Source organism: Mobula birostris, chromosome 17 (assembly GCF_030028105.1).
Source record: "Mobula birostris isolate sMobBir1 chromosome 17, sMobBir1.hap1, whole genome shotgun sequence".
Taxonomy (NCBI): Eukaryota; Metazoa; Chordata; class Chondrichthyes; order Myliobatiformes; family Myliobatidae; genus Mobula; species Mobula birostris.
In genome coordinates this window covers 36581145-36603860 of record NC_092386.1, presented here as the reverse complement: position 1 = coordinate 36603860, position 22716 = coordinate 36581145, and the positions used below count along the sequence as shown (strand labels likewise).

Here is a 22716-nt window from a genome sequence, read left to right as displayed (position 1 = left end):
ATTACTACCATATATTTTCATATTCCATAATTGTATGTGCTTGGCACAGCACTAAGGTATGACTTTGAGCTATTATGCAAAAGCAGGTGCCTCCACATTTGGCTTTTGTTTCTGCCTCACACTTCAGATGCCATCACCATTCTACATGAATGGACCTGAGTCCCAGATGAAGTCAATCATGTAGCATAATGAGGAGCACTCAATATGCATGCACATCAGTTTTCTAAAGTATGGCACTTAAATGCTTCAATCAGCAAATATTGTCAACCTGTATTGAAACGCTATTCACTCTCCTTCGTTAATGCATTCATTTCCGCTTAGATTTGACTTCGGGTTTTATTCTCTGTACCAATGTTACGAGATGTTTTTCTCTTTCCATTTGCTTGCTCAGACGTATATCAAGCATCCAAACCTATTCTTCGCGTGGCCAAGTGTTTAAGGCTTTCATCTAGTGATTTAAAGGTCGCTAGTTCGAGCCTTGGCTGAGGCAGCGTGTGTGTCCTTGAGCAAGGCACTTAACCACACATTGCTGTGCGACAACACCGGTGCCAAGCTGTATGGGTCCTAGTGCCCTTCCCTTGGACAACATCGGTGGCGTGGAGAGGGGAGACTTGCAGCATAGGCAACTGCCGATCTTCCATACAACCTTGCCCAGGCCTGCGCCCTGGACATCTTCCAAGGCGCAAATCCATGGTCTCATGAGACTAATGGATGCCTATAAAAACCAATTCTTCATGTTGCCATTTCAGCATTATGTTTCAGCACTGATACATGACTTATTTTGTTTTCGCTTTAAACAGTGTCCGTGCATTTCAGAATTCCATAGCTTTTTTTTTGCTGTATCTATGTATTAACTCATGCTTCTATTATACTTTATCCTGCTTTCTCAAAAACCCAATCTTCCAGCTGGATTAAGGATTCTTTGTTAAAGAGCATCCCCATATATTTACTTCTTACGCAGAAGAAGCATACACCTTCAGAGTATAAGGCAGAAAAACAGATGTATAAAATGATGAGGCATAGATTGAGTGGCCAGCCAGCACCTTTCTCCAAGAGCAGAAATGGCTAATACAAAGTACATAATTTTAACGTGATTGGATTAGTGAATGGGGGTGGGGGGGTGGGGGGATGTAAGACATCGGCTTTGTACACAGAGTGGTAGGTACATACATGGAACACTCTGCTGGGGTGGTGAAAGTGCAGGGACATTAGGGACATTTAAGAGACAGGCACGTAGATGAAATACAATGGGGTATTATTTGGGAGGGAAGCATTAGATTGATCTTGAAGTAGGTTAAATATTCAGTACAGCATCGTTGTATTGTGCTGCACTGTTCTGCGTACTATGTAATATACTTTACAGTATTTAACAGTTATAATTGTGCTATTATAAAATGGGATAACTCAAATGATTTTTGTTGCATTTTTATTATACTGGCAGGTATAAACTTCTAGCCAGTAATGTGAGGATTAACTTGAGGCTTGCTATCATGAAAATTTGATAATTTATTTCTATTTTCAGCATGGAATAGATAAGTAAATCTCTCAAGACAGTCCATGAAAATAGCCCATAATTTATCCCATGGTATTCCTGTTTTTACCCTAACAGAGAAATCCCATTTGCCCTATTCACCCCAAACCAGTCTCTCGGCCTTAAAACCAATGTTTTCTCTCTTTTCCAGTTCTAAGGATCCCAAACTTGAAATCCTATCTCCTTTTTTTCTTCGCGGAGCTTCTGATCTGCTGAGCGTTGTATTTCGTATTACTCGCCTTAACGTGTGACACCTGTGTTTTGTTAGTTCACTCTGTACATCACTGGTGGGCTTGTTAATGAAAAAAGTTGGTAAATTATAAACTAGCACTGCATTTCTGCATTGGTTCTAGTATCCAATTCTTAGGGAGAGGTGTGCACAAAGCAACACGAGCTAAACATTCCTGATAATTTCTCTGTTTAGTATCTACAGGGTATTTCAAGAAATTTATGCTGGAATCGGTACATCTGTTCATCCCGCCTTGTGCTGATTTTATTTGTAAAACTATTCTAACACTAGTCTAACACATTATTAGCATTAGAAGAGGAATAACCTACAGTTTTGATTTAATTCAACGTGAAGATCAGGTGGTTAGGAAGTAAGTTTGCCCATTTGTGGCGTTCAAAACCGAGCACTCCTTTGCTGTTCGGCTTTAGTTCCACAAGCTTCTGCAAAACTGAAATTTGACGGAATTTATTGGGGATACTTCATGTCATAAATTGAACTTGAATGAACTTGAACCTTGGTGTTTAATTTCATTGCACCATCGGCGGTATTATTGCACCAGGTGTAATTATATAAACAGGCTCTAGGTGGCATCGAGTTAAAACCAGATTATACAGAATCCTTAAAGTCAATCTCGTCACCTTGTACAATTATGATTCCTGGAAAAGCCTTCGGGCATTTACGCACACTTCTAAATAACGTGCCGATGTCATGAAAATCAGCTGTTATATTTTATTGCTTGCAGCACATTTAAAATTGAGAAAACCTTTGCTGTGTGTTCATTTAGAAATGAACGCTTTGTTCTTTGTACTACTGAAATTTCTGAGTTTTGAAAGTTGGATGACTGAGTCAGAGAAACATTAAACTTTCCAGTTTAATGGTCAGTGCAGACTCCTGTATGATAGATTTTTGTGGAGTTCAACATGGTAAGTTTTCAACTTTTTGTTCGACTTTATATGGAGTTCCAGTATTCCAATAAAGACTTTATGTGTTGTAATTTCCGCTTTTATGTATTGGATTTAAAATGCTACTGCAAAATATTATCGAGGCATTCAGTACATTGATAATTTAATCTAATGGCATTAATTTCTTTCCGAGCACATTACCGTTAGTTGAGATTGGAAGCTTGTAAGGATCTAAGCACATAATTTTGTCTTACTAAAGCATTTAATATAATAGATTCACTAATTCTTGTAATTAGTGCTAAATACTTGGCCAAATTAAAACCTTTACAATCCCAATCAGATCATAAAACTTAGGTTTTTAATCATTGAAAACAATATTACAATTCAGTATTTTAAGGAAGTACTGGACTTTGCAGTGGGGTGAACTAACACCCGAGACCAGTGTTGAAGATATTATCTGAAATTCGTTTCCAATTGACCCCTCAACTGAAATATTGTGTATTCAAATTCAAAATATGCTGGAAACTAAATTCTAGCTTCAATTTGTCAATGAAACGCACTTTGGTGTTCTTCCTTTGCAGATCACTCATGCTTCTCCAAACATATTCTGAAGGGAGGGGGGTGACCAGCCAGAAGTCTTGGTACACGGCGGTACCAATGGCATAGGTAGAAAAAGGGAGGAGGTCCTGAAGAACGAATTCGGGGAGTTGGTTAGGAAGCTTAAAAGCAGGACCTCTAGGGTAGTAATCTCAGGATTGCAGCCTGTGCCACGTGCTAGGGGGTGCAAAAATAGACGATCAGACATATTAATGTGTGGCTGAGAGACTGGTGTAGGGGGCAGGACTTCAGACTCCTGGATCAGTGGAGCATCTTCTGGGAGAGGTACGACCTGTACAAAAAGGACGGGTTACACTTGCACCCAAAGGGGTCTGATATCCGAGCGGGAAGATTTAATGGAGTTGTTAGGGAGGGTTTAAACTAATTTGGCAGGGCAAGGGAACCGGAGTGATAGGGCTGAGGAAGGGGAAAACAGAAATAAATCAAAGATAGCGTGCAACAGAGATTATAGAAAGAGCAGGCAGGAGATGAGGCTTAAATTAATCAAAGCCAGTGGCATGAGTTACAGGGCAATAGAGATGTGGTGCAGTTAAAACAGAAAGCAACAAATACTGGACTGAGAGTGTTGTATTTGAATGCACACTGCATAAGAAATAAAATGGACGATCTTGAAATTCAGCTACAGATTGGTAAGTATGACATTGTGGCCATCTCTGAAACTTGGCTAAAGAATGGCTGCCATTGGGAGTTGAACGTCCAAAGATACATAGTGTACCAGAAAGACAGGTTAGTTGGCAGAGAGGGTGGTGTGGCTCTGTGTATAAGAAATAATATTAACTCATTGGAAAGAGATGACATAGGATTAAAAGGTGTAGAGTCCCTATGGGTTGAGTTAAGAAATGGCAAGGACCCTAATGGCAGTTGTATACAGTACAGGCCTCCAAACAGCAGCCGGGATGTGGATTACAAATTACAGCAGAAGATAGAAAAGGCATATCAGAAAGGCAATGTTATGATAATCGTTGGGGATTTTAACATGAAAGTGGATTGGGAAAACCAGGCCAGTACTGGACCTCAAGAGAGAGAATTTGCAGAATGTCTAAGGGATGGCTTTTTAGAACAGCTTCTTGTTCAGCCCACTAGGGAATTGGCTGTGCTGGATTGGGTGTTGTGCAATGATCAGTCTTCACAGTGAAAGATGTCTGCAGTATACCTGACATTCAAGAGTGTCAGGGACGTGAGGTTTGTGCAGTGAAAATTATGACTGAGAAGGTGCTCAGGAAGCTTAATGGTCTGAGGGTGGATAAATCTCCTGGATCTGATCGAGTGCACCCTCGGGTTCTGAAGGAAGTAGCTGGAGAGATTGCAGAGGGCGTTAACAATGATCTTTCATGAATCGATAGATTCTGGCATTGTACCGGATGACTGGAAAATTGCAAATGTTACTCCGCTATTTAAGAAGGGTAGGAGGCAGCAGGAAGGAAACTATAGACCTGTTAGCCTGATATCAGTGATTGGGAAGTTGTTGGAATCGATTGTTAGGGATAAAATTATGGTGTACTTGGAGGCACATGACAAGATAGGCCAAAACCAGCATGGTTTCCTGAAAGGAAGATCCTGCTTGACAAATCAACTGCAATTCTTTGAGGAAATTATAAGCAAGGTAGACAAAGGAGATGCAGTAGATGTAGTGTGCTTGGATTTTCAGAAGGCCTTTGACAAGGTGTCGCACATGAGGGTGCTTAGCAAGATAAGAGCCCATGGAATTACAGGGAAGTTACTAGCATGGGTGGAGCATTGGCTGGATGGCAGAAAACGGAGAATGGGAATAAAGGGATCCTATTCTGGCTGGCTGCCAGTTACCAGTGGAGTTCCAGAGGGGTCGGTGTTGGGACTGTTACTTTTTACAATGTATGTCAATGATTTGGACTACGGTGTTAAGGGATTTGTGGCTAAATTTGCTGATCATACAAATATAGGTGGAGGAGCAGGTAGTGTTGAGGAAACGGAGAGCCTGCAGGAAGAATGGGCAAAGAAGTGGCAAATGAAATACAATGTTGGAAAGTGTATGGTCATGCACTTTGGTGGAAGAAATAAACGGGCAGACTATTATTTAGATGGGGAGAGAATTCAAAATGCAGAGATGCAAAGAGATTTGGGAGTCCTTGTGCAAGATACCCTAAAGATTAACCTGAAGGTTGAGTTAGTTTGAAGAAGGTGAATGCAATGTTGGCATTCATTTCTAGAGGTATAGAATATAAGAGCTGGGATGTGATGTTGAGGCTCTATAAGGCACCGTGAGACCACAGTTGGAGTATTGTGTGCAGTTTTGGGCTCCTTATTTTAGAAAAGATATACTGACATTGGAGAGGGTTCAGGGAAGATTCACGAGAATGATTCCAGGAATGAAAGGGTTACCGTATGAGGAACGTCTGGCAGCTCTTGGGCTGTATTCCCTGGAGCTCAGGAGGAAGAGGAGGGGATCTCATAGAAATATTCCAAATGTTAAAAAGCCTGAACAGATTAAATATGGCAAAGTTATTTCCTATGGTAGGGAATTCTAGGACAAGAGGGCACGACTTCAGGATTGAAGGATGTCCTTTTAAAACTGAGATGCGGAGAAATTACCTTAGTCAAATGTTGGTAAATCTGTGGAATTTGTTGCCATGAGGGGCTGTGGAGGCCAGGTCATTGGGTGTATTTAAGGTAGAGATAGATAGGTTCTTGATTGTCCAGGGCATCAAAGGGTATGGGGTGAAAGCAGGGGAGTGGGGATGACTGGATGAAGTGGATCCGTCCATGATTGAATGGCGGAGCAGACTCGATGGGCCAAATGGCCTACTTCTGCTCCTATATCTTATGGTTACTTTGAGCAAATGTTCTGCAAGTTGAAATAGATATTGACTGTCTTGATGACAGGTCTCGGGTAACGTCGTCTCTGTTCGTTCCATTGATGCTGCCTGATTTGCTGAGTTCCTCCAACCCAGAGCGTGTCACTGCGTATTTCCAGCATCCGAAGAATCTCTTGTGTTTATCATACAGGTGCGATGTCCCAAACGAGCAGCGATACCCATCTGCTTGGTTTCCGGATTAACAAGAAATTTTGAATAATGAAACACTCCGTCAAAATCATTCTGAAGGAGACCCAGTTTTAAAATATGAACTAAAATTCTTTCTCGAGTTCATGTGCACCTCCAACATTTATGTGTATTAGTTACATTCACTCGTACAAAGAACATGGTTATTGGCAGTCCTCTAATAATGGAAGACGAAATTTAAAAAAAACTGGAGAGGCTTGAAATCAAAAACAAAACAAAACACAAAATCAGCATACCAGGACCATTCGGGAGGTCAAGTAGTGTCTGTGGATTGGTTAAAGGTCAAAGACCTTTCCCTTCATGTTTTTTTCCATAAACATCTGTTACGTTCTAATTATTTTTTAGTGCCAGTTACTTTCAAATAGTTAACATTTAGAAAGTGCAGATGTGATATGTACTCCTAATAATTTTGTGACAAAACGCTGGAAGTGAAAGTTTTCTCCTGTTTCTCTTCTCACCGCACTGTTGTGGCATCAGGTTGGTAGGCTATTTGTTTGTTCTTCACGCAGCAAGTTAAGCGATGGCGATATAGAAGGTAGGTGCTAGTTTAGTTTAGAAACGTGGAATTGATTAAAAAACTTGATTACCGGACAGAACGAACGAGTTACCGATTGCTTACCATCAGATATTCGATTGCATCGGGCACACTAACTATTCGTGTCGTTGGATACTAATGATTGATGTTAGTCTGCAAATTCTCTAACTTCTCCTAACATTCTCTGCACATTTTGGTGCTATCAAATTTTAAAAAAAAGGCCACACGTGAAGTTAATTTAATCTTGAACCGAACTCTCAGAATTTGAAGTATCATTACAAGCGGCAGAAGGTCCAGCCGCGTAGACGAACTATTAAACTCATTGATTGTCAACATGGTTGATAAGGAATCATTGAGTCGTAGAGCACAGAAACCCGTTTTTCAGCTCACCTCGTTATGCCGACCATTTCGTCCATCTACACTAATCCCATTTGACCTCATTAGGACCTTTTCCTTCTATGCCTTGCCAACTTCAATGACCGTCTAAGTGTCTCTTATCTGATTCCATTCCCCCCTCTGGGAACGAAGTAACAGATGTCAAGCACTCTGTGTGTGTGTGTGTAAAAAAAGAATCCATCGGCTCCTTAAAACTCCTTCCTCACCTGTCTCATTATGCCCTCGTGTTTTTGATACTTCTACAGTGGGAATATACTTTGACAACAACACAAGAGAATCTGCAGATGCTGGAAATATAGAGTAACACACAGAAATGCTGGAGGAACCCAGCATGCCGGTCAGCATCTCTGAAGATGAGCCCGAAATTTCGACTCTTTATTTCTTTCCATAGATGCTGCCTGATCTGGAACAGGTTGCTCTGCTTCCTGACTTGAGGATAATTGAGGACACTTGCGAATGATACAAGCTAGATCATTTGAAACACGAAAAATAAGATTATTTAATGATTTGGGGAGATATTCAAATAAAATTGAATGCAGAAGCTCGATGAAATCAGGAGGCAGTTTATGAACAGCAGAACATTATAAAATGTGGCCCTCTTCCAAACGACCCGGAATTTCATTTTCAGTTGCCAGGTAGAAGATCTTCTCTGAATCACAACTTTGGCGTACACGCATTTATATTTTTTCAATTAATTTTTACTTATTTATTACAAACAAACAAAAAATACAGCACATCCACAAAAACCACAACCATAACAAAATCAAATTAAATATTGAGCAGCAAAAGGGAGGAAAATATTAAGGCAAAAGTAAACATACACAGGTGCACTGCACCAAAAAACCCAGACCTCACTCCGTAAGAAAGTCCAATACAGGGCCCCATATCCTTTCAAAGATGTTCCCTCTGTCCTTATTACATAGTCCCATTCTCTCCAAATGCCAGTTCTCTCAGCCACAGATCGTAGGTAGGCACAGAGTCCATTTTTCACATTTTCAGGATTAGCAATCACCATTCCAAATAATACAGCCATTTTTTCATACTTATTGACTGAAGTTAGGGAGCTTGTTGCTCCAAGGATGGCTATGAGTGGGTCTGGTTCCCACCGCTTCCCAAAACCCTCAGAGAAACAGTGAAAAATACTTTTCCAGTATGCATAAAGTTTACAACATGACCAGAATGAACATGACAAGTTACTATTCACAGATTTACATCTGTTACAAACTGGTGAAACATCAGGGTAGAAACTGTGCAACTTTTCTTTGGAATAATGGAGTCTATGTATTGTTTTTAACTGTATAAGTCTGTGTCTGACATTGACCGAACAATCATGTATACTCTTTAAACACTCATCCCAGACCTCCTCTGTCAGTTCATCCACCCATGCCTGTTTAAAACCTGCAGTATTCACCCGAGTTCCATTATATAGACTATAAGAAAAAGGAACAGAAGTCGGCCATTCGGCCCATCGAGTTTTCTCCGCCATTTTATCATGAGCTGATTCATTTTCCCATTTAGTTCCACTCCCCCGCCTTCTCACTACAACCTTTGATGCCCTGGCTACTCAGATACCTATCAATCTCTGCCTTAAATACACCCAATGACTTGGCCTCCACTGCCGCCCGTGGCAACAAATTCCATAGATTCACCACCCTCTGGCTAATTTATGTAAGATCTGATAAAAATAGGATACCGCACTATGAGTAACAGGATCACATTTATTTATTGCCTCCAGAGACTCATGTTTGTCTAAAATTTCAAAGTTGGGTATATATTTCCTAACATAATCTCGAATTTGTAAATATCTAAAAAAAAACTAGATTGCGGGACATTGTAAACTGCTTGTAACTGCGCAAATGAGGCAAAGTTTCCATTAATGTATAGGTCACCTACACTACAGATGCCTCTCTGTCTCCAGGTAGAAAAAACAGTATCATACAGGCCAGGCAAAAAGGAATGATTGCCACAAATCAAAGTGTCAATATAAGTTTTTGGGGCCTTAATGTGTAGTTGAATCTGCTTCCAAGACAGCGCTGCTAACCATGAAGCTGTTACTAAAATGTGACTTATTAATTGCAGTGGGGCTATTAAGGAGAGCTGGTAAAGAAATCTTCTTACAAAGCATTCGCTCTATGAGTAACCATGCTGGGCATGAGTCTGAGGTAGAGGGTGGGCCTTTTTCCCACCATGCAAGAATGGATAGGTGGGCAGCCCAGTAATACATTTCAATGTTCTGTAGGGCAAAACCACCTGCTTCCTTGGGTTTTGATAAATTTTTTTTTTAGTAATTTTAATGGCTTTATAATTCCAAATGAAGGGTATAATAATTGAATCCAATTGCTTAAAATATGACAGAGAAATAAAACATGGAATTGACTGGAAAAGATGAAGAAATCGTGGTAGTACAATCATCTTGACTGCGTTAACCCTCTCCACCAATGAAATTGGAAGGGTTTTCCAAAAGTCAATATTGCGTTTCACCTGCTCAACTTTCTTTCGCCAATTCACTTGCAAAAGGTCATCTGGGTTTTTTGTAAAAGTCACACCAAGATAGGAAAAATTAACATAAGTTATTTTAAAGGGAATGTACTGTAAATACGCTGTATTAACCACTGCAGTGACTGGCATTAGTTCACTCTTATCCCAATTAATAGAGAAACCTGAGAAACTACCAAAATTATTAGAGTCAGAAGGGCGGGTATTGATGGTTGTGGGCTAGGGATATATAAGAGGTCATCGTCAGCGTATAACGAAAGGTGATATTTATGTCCATGCATATCAATGGGAGATATCAAAGGGTCCTGTCTGATGCTAACAGCCAATGGCTCAATGATAACTGCAAACAAAAACGGAGAAAGGGGCAGCCTTGACGAGTCCCACAATGAATTGCAACAGGGGAGGAAATATTCTGATTAGTGACAATAGAAGCAGATGGGTGTGAATAAATTATCTCAATTCATTTAATGAAAAATGGTCCAAATCCAAATTTCTTAAGTACAAACATCATATATGGCCATTCCACTCGGTCAAACGCACGTTGCGCTTTTAATGAAATGACTACAGCCTCATCTGCATGTTTTGTATATAAACTATTGAAAAGACGACGCAAATTAAAATACATATGTCTACCTGGCATAAAGCCAGTTTGATCTGGATGAATAATAGAACAAATGTATTCTTTTAACCTATTGGCCAGGACTTTCCCAAGAATTTTGGTTTCAATGGGCAGCAGCGAAATGGGGCGATACGATGAAACCACCTCGGGATCACGGCCTGGTTTTGGAATCAGAGAAACATTGGTTTTACATAAAGTGGGTAGCAATCTGGAAGCTATCCTAGAGTGATTCAGCATTCGTAAGAGCAGAGGTGACAATTTTGGGCCAAATACTTCGAAGAATTCCATGCTAAAACCATCCGGACCCGCTGCCTTATTATTGGGGAGGGAAGAGATGACCTTCTTGATCTCATCTAGGCTTATATCAGCATCAAGTGTATTTACTGAATCTGTTGACAGCGTGGGCAGATTCAGATGATCAAAAAATGCTTCCATAGCTTCAATGTCCGGACCGCCTTGTGATTGGTAAATATTAGCATAGAACTCCGCAAAACACTTACTAATTTTTTTCCGGGTCCGTCAATAAAAAGCCATCTTTCGCCTTTTATACGATGGTGCATTTATTTTTTTTTACTTGGGAGGATTGTGCGGATCATGTGATTCAATCATGCGGATTGAATAACTTCGTTTTATTCCCTTCCCGGTTCTCTTGGTTGTTTTTATTCACCTGTCCCCCCACTCCTAATTCAGAATTAACTTCCGCCTGAAAAGAAAACTTGCATAAACTCTCACCTTGCTCTTTGGGTGACGATCGGAAACTTTATATAGTTTTTTTTTGGTTGAATAAGGGCCAATAGACGTATACTTGTCATTTCTCATCGTTTCTCCTTTTTACCGTAGGAAATTAGCGGGCTCGTGTCCTTTATCTATCTATTGCTTTCCTGATTTTGCTCTTTTAAGAAACCCAATTGTTGAAAGAAATCTTTTTGTATAAGAAGAATTAACCATACTTTGGAGACGGCTATGATCAATGCCGAAGAAATGTGGGGGAATTCGAAGTTGCCCTTGTTCAAGAAAGGCTAGCTCACGCCTTAATTCCTGAAGCAAAGTCTGCATTATACAGTAGTTATTTCAAAAGATTATGAACAGCGATCATGCAGGATCATAAAACATTTATTGAACTTGCGCATTGAACTACCGATCAGCAGAACGCTATAACTATTTGCATCAGAACAACGTTACCACCCCCGGGGTTCAAGGGTCGGGGCTGTTCTCTCAATCTCGCAATCGTGTAATAGTCTGCGAAATGTTGGATAATGGTGGCACTGTGTGATTTACGATGTCTGGGGAGATCTATCTTTCTGTCAATACTTTGGAAGTCGACGAGATTTCATTGTGGCAATAGGATCATCCAAAGACATCGTTTGTCCCACTTAAGCTGCAGAAGTGGAAGTAAATGAAGGTTCATTGTAAGGTAATGCACTTCGCCCTGATCTGTAAAGTTAGAACACTTCCCTCGCGAATCACGACAATCTAACTCTACTTATTAATTTATTTATGTTCACGGGATGTTGAGGGTTTTGCTTTCCATCTTTGTGCTTGTGTCAAGTGGCGGTGAAATATTGGGGCAGTAGTCTGTAGCACGAGTTCACAATGTTTGTGGAATGAATCCACAGCTCCCATTTAATACTTCACCTGCTTACTTTCGCCGTTTGTGATTCCAAAGTTCAATTCTTCTCTTGGGAACAGCTCCTTCGCCAATTTCACCTGCAGAGAGCAGATAAACAAGGTTTAGCTCTGGATTCAGCAGGGGCGAAAAAAAAAACAGACGTGCAGTGTAAACACAGTTGAGGCAATAAATTGTCGATGGAAGTTGTTTTGGAAATGCATTTTGATTATGGAGCAAATGAATAGACAACTTAATAAATACTTCTCGAAAATGCCGGTTTCAAGACGCGCGCAGAAGTGAACAGTATTACTTTTAGACAAGAGTACTGTCTTCTGAAAACACGTGTTGCAGTTATTCAGATGGACGCATTAGTGAGCTGGAATAGTATTCCTGGATGGTTTTGCTTTTGCCTTTATTTTCAGCGAAGTCTGCGAAAACTGCATTTCCAAATCGCCTGCAAAGCTATCAACCGCACCGCCAGTGTTGGCACTCAGCGGGCTACTTTATCAGGGTCTCTATGTTTAAACATGGCGCCCCGAAGAAACACTCCGCGTTTATCTCACCAATAACTTCTGAAACCCCTTCGTTTCCTCCCACATTTCTTTTATTTTATTTTACGGATCAGCCTGCCACGTGGGACTTTGACAAAGGCAACTTGTAACTCAAGAAACTTGTTGACCTCAAAACAATACATTTAAGTTAGTCAGGTCGGCTTGCTCGAACGACACTGTCTGTTCTTGATTGAGTTCTGGTGTGGGTGTGTCTCTGAATAATTTGCTCATTAATGACGTGAAACTCCAGTTACCCTGTGTGTTCCCCGTTATTATTGTAAACATTGGCACTGCATAATCATTCTCCTAATCCATCCCAACAGGATTGGAAAAGGAATGTCTGAACGTGCACTATTCTTTCTTTTGCTTCTTATAAAAAAACGCCTGGACTGGGCGATTTATCAACTATTTAAGATGCTAAAAACTAAACATACAGTTTATGTATTAATTGTTTCATCACTTCATTTTCCTCCTCCTGAATCTCAGTATGTTCACGCTCTCCATGAAGTCCCTACGCGACTGCCTTGTCCATTCATCCATCCCACTGATCTCCCTCATGGTACTTGCAAGCGGAACAAGTGCTACACCTGCCCCTACACCTCCTCTCTCAGTACCATTCAGGGCTCCAAAAAGTCCTTCCAGGTGAGGCAACACTTCACCTGCAAGCAGGGCCAGATTTAGTGGGGCCAGGGCCCCTGGGCTGGAGGCCCTGATGGGCCCCTGCTGACACTGTAAAATGCTGCTGTACCAAGCAAAAAAAGGCAAGAACAAGAGCAAAGCTCGTACTGGTCTAAATATCAAAGCTGAGGACCAAAACATTGGTTTAGTACAATACGTAGGCTGTAAACTTACAGGCCTTAAGAGGGAGGACAGAAAGTAATGCAGATTCTTAGTTTGAAGGACAGCATCTAAAGCACTCAAAAATTGACCTAGGCTTAGTTGGCTTAGTAAAGTTATGAGGGAGATGAAATATGATGTACCCAATCTTAAATCTTTATTTAGCTATTGCTGCACATACCATAGGCCTTATTTCTCAAACAATGCCAAACCATTTTTATCTAGGTATTTTTCTCAGCCGTGTGTTCTGAGAAAGTAAAATGGAAATAAGAGACAAAAAGGCCAAGAGAGATGGCACTGTGGCAAACTAGGAAACTTGACAATACTCTGACAATCTTTTTGAGAAATGCGATCTAGCACATACTAACCTATTGCTGTACTGTGTGGCTTGCAGAGTAAAGACCACTTATTACTTACTAGGTTTGTAAACAGTCAACTATTAGCCTGCCACAAAAACAGCAACAGCACTGACACACAAGCCTAGATACTTACAAAGTCAGATGCTTGTTTTTCAAAATTAAAGCCTAGTTCTTCTGGATTTCTTCACCGCAAAGTCCTTGATCAGATCACCAAAATCCAGTTTCCGAACAAGATCACCTTCAAGTGACATCAGAGTAAGATGACTCAGCCTGTCCTGTCCCATTGTGGATCTGAGGCTATTCTTCACTAGCTTGACACACTCTGACTCAAACTGTTCTTGCAGTTCTGTATCTATTCTTCCGCTGTCAGACGCTAGTGTAACGTAGGTCAGTATCGTTTTCCTGCGGTGTTTCATGCTCTCCTATGCACTCAGCGGCATGTTTCCAGTCGCTAAAGCCAGTTTCGAAGATGGACTGACAGTTACCATCACTGAAGATGCAGCATGCAAAACAAAACACACAGCCAGTGGAAGGGGAATATAAGAGCCATTGCCTTGATATGTTCTCACCATTTACCAGCTAGCATTTGAAGTGAAATTTGGAGAAAAAATGTCTCTGCTGTTTGTATACTCGTTCCAAAGCTTTGATATCCACACCTTTATTCTGGCAGGACTCCGGTCCTTTCTTAGCCCAGTATGCTCAGACTGAATCATCTAACGTTTCCTTTCCCCAGCGAGGACGATCAGTGCTGTAAGGATCCTTAGTAGCGGTAACGTTAACATCAATGGTGGCCCGACTTGGTTGTTCGGAAGTCTCTGTGGTCGGGAATCCCAAACTCATGCTCTCTGCCTCTTCAACGTTAGCTGCTGACTGTGGCAAGGACGGTGATCCTGTGCTAACGCTGGTGCTAACGCTAGCTGTTGAACAAGTCTCCATTTGTCCACAGGTCTCAGACTGTAACAAGAGCGATGGTACTGCTGCATCATCGAGAACAGGTTTAAAAAATTCTGTCAATTTCAATGACTTTTTTAATGCTTCTTTCTCACTGTCCCCTTTTTCTTGTTTCTTTTTTCTTTTCTATGCTCTGCTCTCGTATTTTTTTTTTGTCCGCCATGATGATAGCTACCTATTTTGGGCCCGTCTGCAGCTCCGGCCCCTGGGCTGCAGCCCAGCCTAGCCCTGCCTAAAATCCGGCCCTGCCTGCAATTCTGTTGGAGTCATCTACGGTATCTGGTGCTCCCGGTGTGGCCGCCTGCATATCGGTGAGACCCGATGTAATTGTGAGACCACTTCGCCGAACACTAACGCTCTGTCCGCCAGAAAAAAAATGTGGGATCTCTCAGTGGCCACTCATTTCAATTCTACATTGCATTCCCATTCCGACATGTCAGTCCATGGCCTCCTCTACTGGCCGCGATGAGGCTACACTCAGGTTGGAGGAGCAAAACCTTATATTCTGTCTTGGTCGCCTCCAACCTGATAGCACGAACATAGATTTCTCAAACTTCCGGTAATTGCCCTCACAATTCCCCATTCCCATTTCCCTCTCTCACCTTATCTCCTTAGCTGCCAATTACCTCCTTCTGGTGCCCTTACCCTTCCCTTTCCTCCATGGCCTTATGTCCTCTCCAATCAGATTCCCCCATCTCCATCCCTTTATCTCTTTCACTAATGGACTTCTCAGCTCTTTACATCATCCCTCCCCCTCTCAGGTCTCATCTATCATTCACTACCTTGTACTTCTTCCTCCTCTTCCCTCACCTTCTTACTCTGATTTTCCTAGTCCTGACAAAGGGTCCCGGCCCAAACTGTCAACTGTTTAACTCTTTTCCATAGATGCTGCTTGGCCTGCTGAGTTCCTCCAGCACTCTGTGTGTGTTTCAATCTTATGAAACCTATCAAATATTGAAAGACCTGGATCGAGTGGATGTGGAAAGGATATTTCCAATCAGGAGAGAGTCTAGGACCAGAAAGCACGGCATCAGAATGGAAGAGAGAGGAGGATGAAATTCTTTAGCAGAGGGTGGTGAATTTGTGGAATTCATTCCAAGAGTGCTGTGGAGGCCAAGTCACTGGGTATATTTAAAATGGAGTTGATAGATTGGTGATTTGCAAGAGCATCAATGGTAATGGGGAGAAGAATACCGTTGAGAGGGAAAGTAAAATCAGTCATGATTGAATGCAGAGGACTCAATGTGCCGAATGGCCAGTTCTGCTCCTATTTCTTATGATCCTGTGGTTTTACTGACTAGCACAAAGTATTCATATGGGATGATATACCCTTCTTCCACCTCAGCACTGTGCTGTTTTGATCAATAATTTGACCATAGGTCAGCGAGGTGGCAGGTAAATTACTGGAGATGTGCTTATCAGGCATAGTTTACATGGTTTTTGACAGATGAAATTTCTCAACAATGTCAGTTTTTTAGGACACAACAATGAAGACAGATGATGGCAGGGTGGTAAATTTGTCTATATAGATTTTGATAATGCATTTGACTAGGTCCCACTTGATAGGCTGATCCAAAATGCTAAGGCACATGGGACACCAAGTGATCTGGCTGATTGGAACCGATACTGGTTTAGTGATAGGAGGCAGTGGGTAGTGGTAGAAGGAGTGTTTTCTCATTGGAAGTCTGTGACCAATTGTGCACCAAAGGATCAGTGCTGGCACGCTTGTTTGCCACACATGCTATACATATGTATGTATATGACTTGGATGTGAATGTAGGAGGTATGATTAGTAAGTGTGAAGATGGCTCAGCAGGTTTTAGTGTTGTGGAGTCAATTCAGTGCAGAAATGCGTTACCCCACATAACCATATTTTGCCCCACATTACAATGATGATCATTTATTGTGTTGTTTCCTTCATCAATAAAGCAAAGAGGTTACATATGCCATTAAAAGATTATTGGGGAATGTTTTGACATTAGCAGAACAGTCTTTGATCTTTGTTCATTTAAAAAGATAATCACTAGAAATTTTCAAACTTTTCCTCAGTGACACCATTCCATGGTAAATATTTCATACCTTAATATTTCCTCACACTACAGAAGAAGGCTCTTTGGCCCATTATGTCTCTCAGAGCAGTCCCTTTCCTTGTTGAATTCTCTCTCACATCCACCCTCTCAACCTCTCCTATTTAGTCAGTTGGTCTTTCCTTCCTGCTTATACCTGTCTAATCAAGATTGCTCTGCAACGATGTTCACTTCGCAAAGAGCTGAGAATGTAGCCCTAGCCTGAAGAGTAGGGCACAGCAGGAGTGAAACAAAGGTGTGTATTTATCTTCCATGTTCAATGATAGGCCCATTTGTAAGCTTTGAACATTAAGCTGCTTGATAGAATTATGTCATTGAGATTGACATACTTGCTTGTCGAGTAACCAGGAGTTAATTCAGTTAAGACTGTTTGATCAGGTATTGGATGGAAGTGCAAGTTAAGCTATGATTCATGTTCTAAAGAGCATTTTGCAGATTCAGCTTTTGTAAATTGTTCGGGTAATTATGCAAAACAGTTTTTTGGACTTGTATCTAATGATTTATTGAAACAGTTGTAGCTTGACATTTTTTAAATTTCCCATGAGTAGAATTTGTAGGGATGACTGAGCAGTGCACAGGGATTTTGTTAATAAGTGTTTAAAGTCTGCTGTAAGGTGCTCCTTCTCATTTAATGAGGTAAAGTACAGTACGTACTTGAGTGGTAACATGATATGATGATTAAAGTACTGATAAGTATAGTGAAATTCAAAGTTCAATCAGTCAATCGATTATTTTGAGAGTGAGTTCCTACTCAGTATTGGAACCTGGATCCTTCTATCACTGATATTGATCCTAAATTAGCTGATGGTAATTCACAGGAAATTCCTTATTGAACCAATCCTGGGCTATGCAGCCTTAATTAAATTAACTCCTGGTTATCTTATCATTTGAGTTACCCCAGTGGAAAAATATAACTTCTTTTTCTCAAAACTCCACAAGCAAACATCAATACACTGCAGCAGAGCTTAATGAAATCTATCATTGATTTATTTTTCATGGTGATGCTGTTTAACCCTCAATAAGAAAGAAAAGCCCAGGAGATCTTCTCAGATTTCCATATCACATTGGCAATGCTACAGATCCTATATTGGATGCTACCAACAAGTACAACTTCCAAGACCACCAATTAATTAGACACGTGTGTAATAGAGTAATAAAGTCATAGAGCACTACAGAACAGAAAAAGGTCCTTCAGCCCATCTAGTCTGTGCCAGACTATTTTTCTGCCTAGTCCCATCAACCAGCACCTGGACAAGAGTTCTCAATGTGTCTCCCATCCATGTACCTATCCAGATATCTCTTTTAAAACGCAAACAACAGGAAATCTGCAGATGCTGGAAATTCAAGCAACACACATCAAAGTTGCTGGTGAACGCAGCAGGCCAAGCAGCATCTCTAGGAAGAGGTACAGTTGACGTTTCAGACTGAGACCCTTCGTCAGTCTCGGCCTGAAACGTCGACTGTACCTCTTCCTAGAGATGCTGCTTGGCCTGCTGCGTTCACCAGCAACTTTGATGTGTGTTGCTCAAATATCTCTTTTGATAGTCCGCTGTGGTTGGGTGCTTCCAATGGTGCTGCATCGGCAAGTTTGCGGCGCTTGGAGGTTTGTGGCAGGGAGAGTTTCTCCCTCCTGCCGCCTGCATGAGATGATGAGGCTATCGGGACTTTGAGGCTTTTTTTCATTGTGCCCATGGTCTGCTCTTTATCAAATTATGGTACTATATTGCTTTGCACTGTTGTAACTATATGTTATAATTACATGGTTTTGTAGGTTTTAGTCTTGGTTTGTCCTGTGTTCTTGTGACATCATTCTGGAGAAATGTTGTATCATTTTTTAATGCATGCATTTCTAAATGACAATAAACGAGGACTCATAATCTAAATCTAAATCTAAATGTTGCAGTCGAACTGGTATCCACCACTTCTGCCGGCAGCTCGTTCCACACTCAAACCACTTTCTAATTGAACAAGTTCCCCTTCTGGTTGTCCTTAAATATTTCACCTTTCACACTTAACCTATGAGCTGTAGTTCAAGTCTCACCAACCTCAGTGGAAAAAAAAACCTGCTTGTATTGACCCTATTTATAGCCCTCATTATTTTGTATATCTGGGTAAAATCTCCCCTCATTCCCCTATGCTTAAGGGAATAAAATCCCAGTACTGTATATTCAATCTTTCCCTAGTACTTACTTGCTCAAGTTGCATCAACTTCCTTGTAAAATTTCTCTGTCCTCTTTCAAGTCAAGTCAAGTCAAGTCAAATCACCTTTATTGTCATTTCAACCATAACTGCTGGTACAGTACACAGTAAAGACGAAGCAACGTTCCTCCAGGACCATGGTGCTACATGAAACAGCACAAAACTACTCTAGACTACCTGAAACAACACAAAACTACATTAGACTTCAGACCTACATGGGACTACATCAAGTGCACAAAACAGTGCAAGACAGTACAATAATTAATAAACAAGACAATAGGCACAGTAAAGGACAAATTATAATATAATAATAAATGATGTAAAAGTAAATGTAAACAATGTGTTACGTACCCCGTAACTGGTTTGCCAAACCAGCAGAAATGGATCACTCAGTTGGAGTCTGGATTACTAAAACTAAGAAAGTTTTATTAAAGAAACAAGCAACACAGTACTCTAATCAAAAGGATAATAAATGCAACAGTTCAGCAATGATAAACACACATGTACACAGAATTAAGATAACAGGATCAATCAAGCTCTATCGTTGTCTAGGGGTAAATGACCAGTTTCAAAGTGACACAAAGTTCAGTTCGCAGTAATCGCTGCCGTGGCGATGGACAGTGGGGGGGGGGGGGAAGGAGAGAGAGAGCAAAACGAATGAATATTCAAAACGGCTTCCACACAGACCTTCGCAGTCAGCTTTCGGGCGAGTCCTTTGGGATGTCATCTGAGGTCAGCGACCGTGACCCCTCCGTTTCCCGATACGATCGTTTCTCTGCGGTAAACCTGACACCCAGGCAAGGGTGGACACACACCAGGTTCCCGCCGATCGTGCCTTTCCACCCTGAGCGTCTATGGCTTGATCCCGTGACCAACCGTCCAAAAACTTCCCAGTGGCTTGTGGGAGACGCACCGCTTCCAGGGTCTCATTACCTCGGGGTGTCGTGTGTGTGTCGCCTTAGCGAACCTGTCCCTTTTTATCCCCCTGCTGGGGTATCGCCTGTCCATCACTTCAAACAGTTCAGGGTTCAAAGGGGGAGCCGATCTTGACAGCTCTCCTTCCGTTACTCTCTCCCGTCCCTTCATTAACATCTCCAAATGCTGCTCCATTGTTTTCCTTATCTCTCTCTCTCCTGAAGACAGGTGGCAGACCAACTGCTGATCCCACTGGTGCCAGCGCAAGACAGCTACATCTTAATCTATGTGTATTCTTGTCACACTTCCCCCCTTTAAGGATTTTTACCGGGGTAAAAATTACAAACATGAATACATTATTTGATACACACAAATACACATCTTTATCAGCTATTTGGCTAATACAGCGAATTTGAAGTTGTCAACACCTGACAGACAGTCAGCAATCACATTTTCTGTTCCTTTTATATGTGTTATTAATAATCCCTTAGACCAGGCTCCAACTTAGCAAACTTCATAGTGGCCAGAAACACTGATGAATTGCGATCAATGTAACCTCTCATTGGGTTTCGTCCCGGACCACAATAACAAGGGTCGTCCCATTCTGACTTAGTTTCCTCTCGCAAGGGCTTAGTAGGAGGGGGAGGGGTAGTAACCGCAGAGTTATTGCAAAACTTCCTACAGTACCCCACCATCTCCAAGAGCCTTCTGAGGACCCTCTTGTCTGTCAGGGTTGGGATGTCAGAGATAGCCCGCACTTTAGCTTGCATCGCTGCCAACTGCCCCTGTGTCACCACAATTCCCAGGTAAGTGACCTTCGTGTGGCCGAACTCATTTTTTTCAAGGTTCACTATCAAGCTGGCTTCAGACAGCCGTATTACATCGCCAATACACACCTCTGTGTTCGTCAGCCCTTTCGTCACTGAATTACTCATTCTATAGGGCTGGTGCTCGCTAGGCTGGCCTAGTGTAACACACACCACCCAACGTCCCAGTTCTTTGCATCGCCTCGGGACAATCAAACACACGTGTGTGAGTCGTTTAATTACTTCTCCTAAAGAGTCGCTTTGTTCGGGGATTAAGGGAGAGACCTTATCAGCAGCGCTGGCCAAAACAATAGCCTTCTCCCATCTGGTCGATACCATACTCATCTTTTCAAAATGTTTTTTTTTCTCTTATCAGGGGGCCCCTAGCTTCATTGATTTCCGTGCTAACACCGACTAGGTTTGTTAGCATATCAAAAACCTGTGACCGTCTCAGTTCGCGTTGGCCATAATCAATAACATCCTTCCTCCGGTGCAGCCGGTAAACCTCTTTCATGATTCCACCAACTGTTCCCTCCAGCACCGCAAAATGTCCACTGGGGGGTACCTTGTGGGCCAGGTTAAAAATCTCATCCCCATAACTCTTTTGCACCACCCCCCATTCCTCATCTGCGGGTACGGTACTTGGTTTCCCTTTCTTCCTTAGCACTTCCTCCTCCACACAATAGCCTACTGTTTTCCTTGTTAATTCTGCATCAGAGGGAGCTGTCTCTGCCAAAACCATCAGCCCCTCGTCTCGCTCCTGCGCCTGCACAAATTCCTTCCTGCCTAATGCTAAGTCTGTCTCAGCTCCCTCCCTACCTCTTGTTTCACTACACTCCTTCTTTTCACTTTCTACCCCCTTCTCGTACAAGGCTGGCAGAAACGTCTCAGCTAAATTTACTACCGCAGTCCCGTGATGAACCTGTGAGTCCATGGGCGGGGCCTCAATGCTGGCAGGCTGACCTGTTAATCTCATGACTGGGAACACGATTCCCCCGGCGAGGTAATTACTGAGCAAGACTTCCACGCCTTTCATCGGTAATTCAGGCCTCATCCCGATCGTGACTAGTCCAGAGACCAGGTTGCTTTGTAGGTGTATCTGGTGCAAAGGGACGGCCTCTGTCCCTTCCCCAATACCTTTGACCTTGACCTCCCCAGTCTGGGTCTCTGAGCTAAACTCTAATACACTCTTCAGTATTAGTGACTGACACGCTCCCGTGTCTCTCCAGATCCGCACTGGAACTGGTTTTAACCCCTCCTTCACTGACACCAATCCAGCCGAGATAAACCTTTCTCGCCCTTCCTGAACTTTGGCAGACCTGTCTTGTCCTAGCGGTTCGTTTACCAGCTTGATACAGCCAGTCAAAATCGCCGTTTTTCCTTTTCCCGTCTCCTTCTTTGGGGCAAAGCACCTGGACGCAAAGTGTCCGACTTTCCCGCAATTATAACAGACGACCCCAGGAGACTTCCTACCAGACTGCTCCCGGTCTACCTTATCCTTCTCACTAGTCCCCGGCTTACTTTCTGACTTTTCTGGCGGACTCTCCCCGCCGTCCTGACTACCCTTCTGGTAGCCTTTACTCGGGGCAAACTTCATTTTATGCATCAACGCATACTCATCCGCTAACTTAGCAGTTGCGGCTAACATGGCTGCCTCTTTCTCATCTAGGTAGGGTCTCATACCCTTAGGGACACAACCTTTAACTGCTCAATCAGGATCAGCTGTAGCAGTCTGTCATAATCCCCCTCTACCCCCTTCGAGGTGCACCAACGCTCACAATATGTCTGCATCTCATGGGCAAACTCTAAATACGTGCGGTCCCACTGCTTCCTCGCACTCCGGAACCTCTGCCGGTATGCCTCCAGGACCAACTCATAAATCCTGAGGAGGGCCTCTTTCACCACCTCATACCTCTGGGCATCTTCCGCGGACAAAGCTGAGTAAGCTTGTTGGGCTTTCCCTTTCAGTACACTCTGAAGCAAAACAGCCCACTTATCCCTCAGCCAGTCCTGACTTGTAGCAACTTTTTCGAAATGG

At 42.2% G+C, this 22716-nt stretch overlaps 1 protein-coding gene across 6 annotated transcripts in view; it reads left to right on the top strand.

The window, feature by feature from the left end:
- The first annotated feature begins 2540 nt into the window (after positions 1 to 2540).
- Positions 2541 to 22716, top strand: part of LOC140211611 (transient receptor potential cation channel subfamily M member 6-like) — a 177080-nt gene continuing 156904 nt past the window's right edge. For 5 of the 6 annotated variants that reach the window (XM_072281520.1, XM_072281518.1, XM_072281522.1 and 2 more), the window contains exon 1: positions 11591 to 11778. In XM_072281520.1, the coding sequence (XP_072137621.1) occupies positions 11761 to 11778 (18 nt within the window). In that variant the 5' untranslated portion in view covers positions 11591 to 11760. Of the gene's footprint in view, positions 2684 to 11590; positions 11779 to 22716 lie in introns of those variants that run through there. The other variant, XM_072281519.1, reaches the window with a different exon arrangement.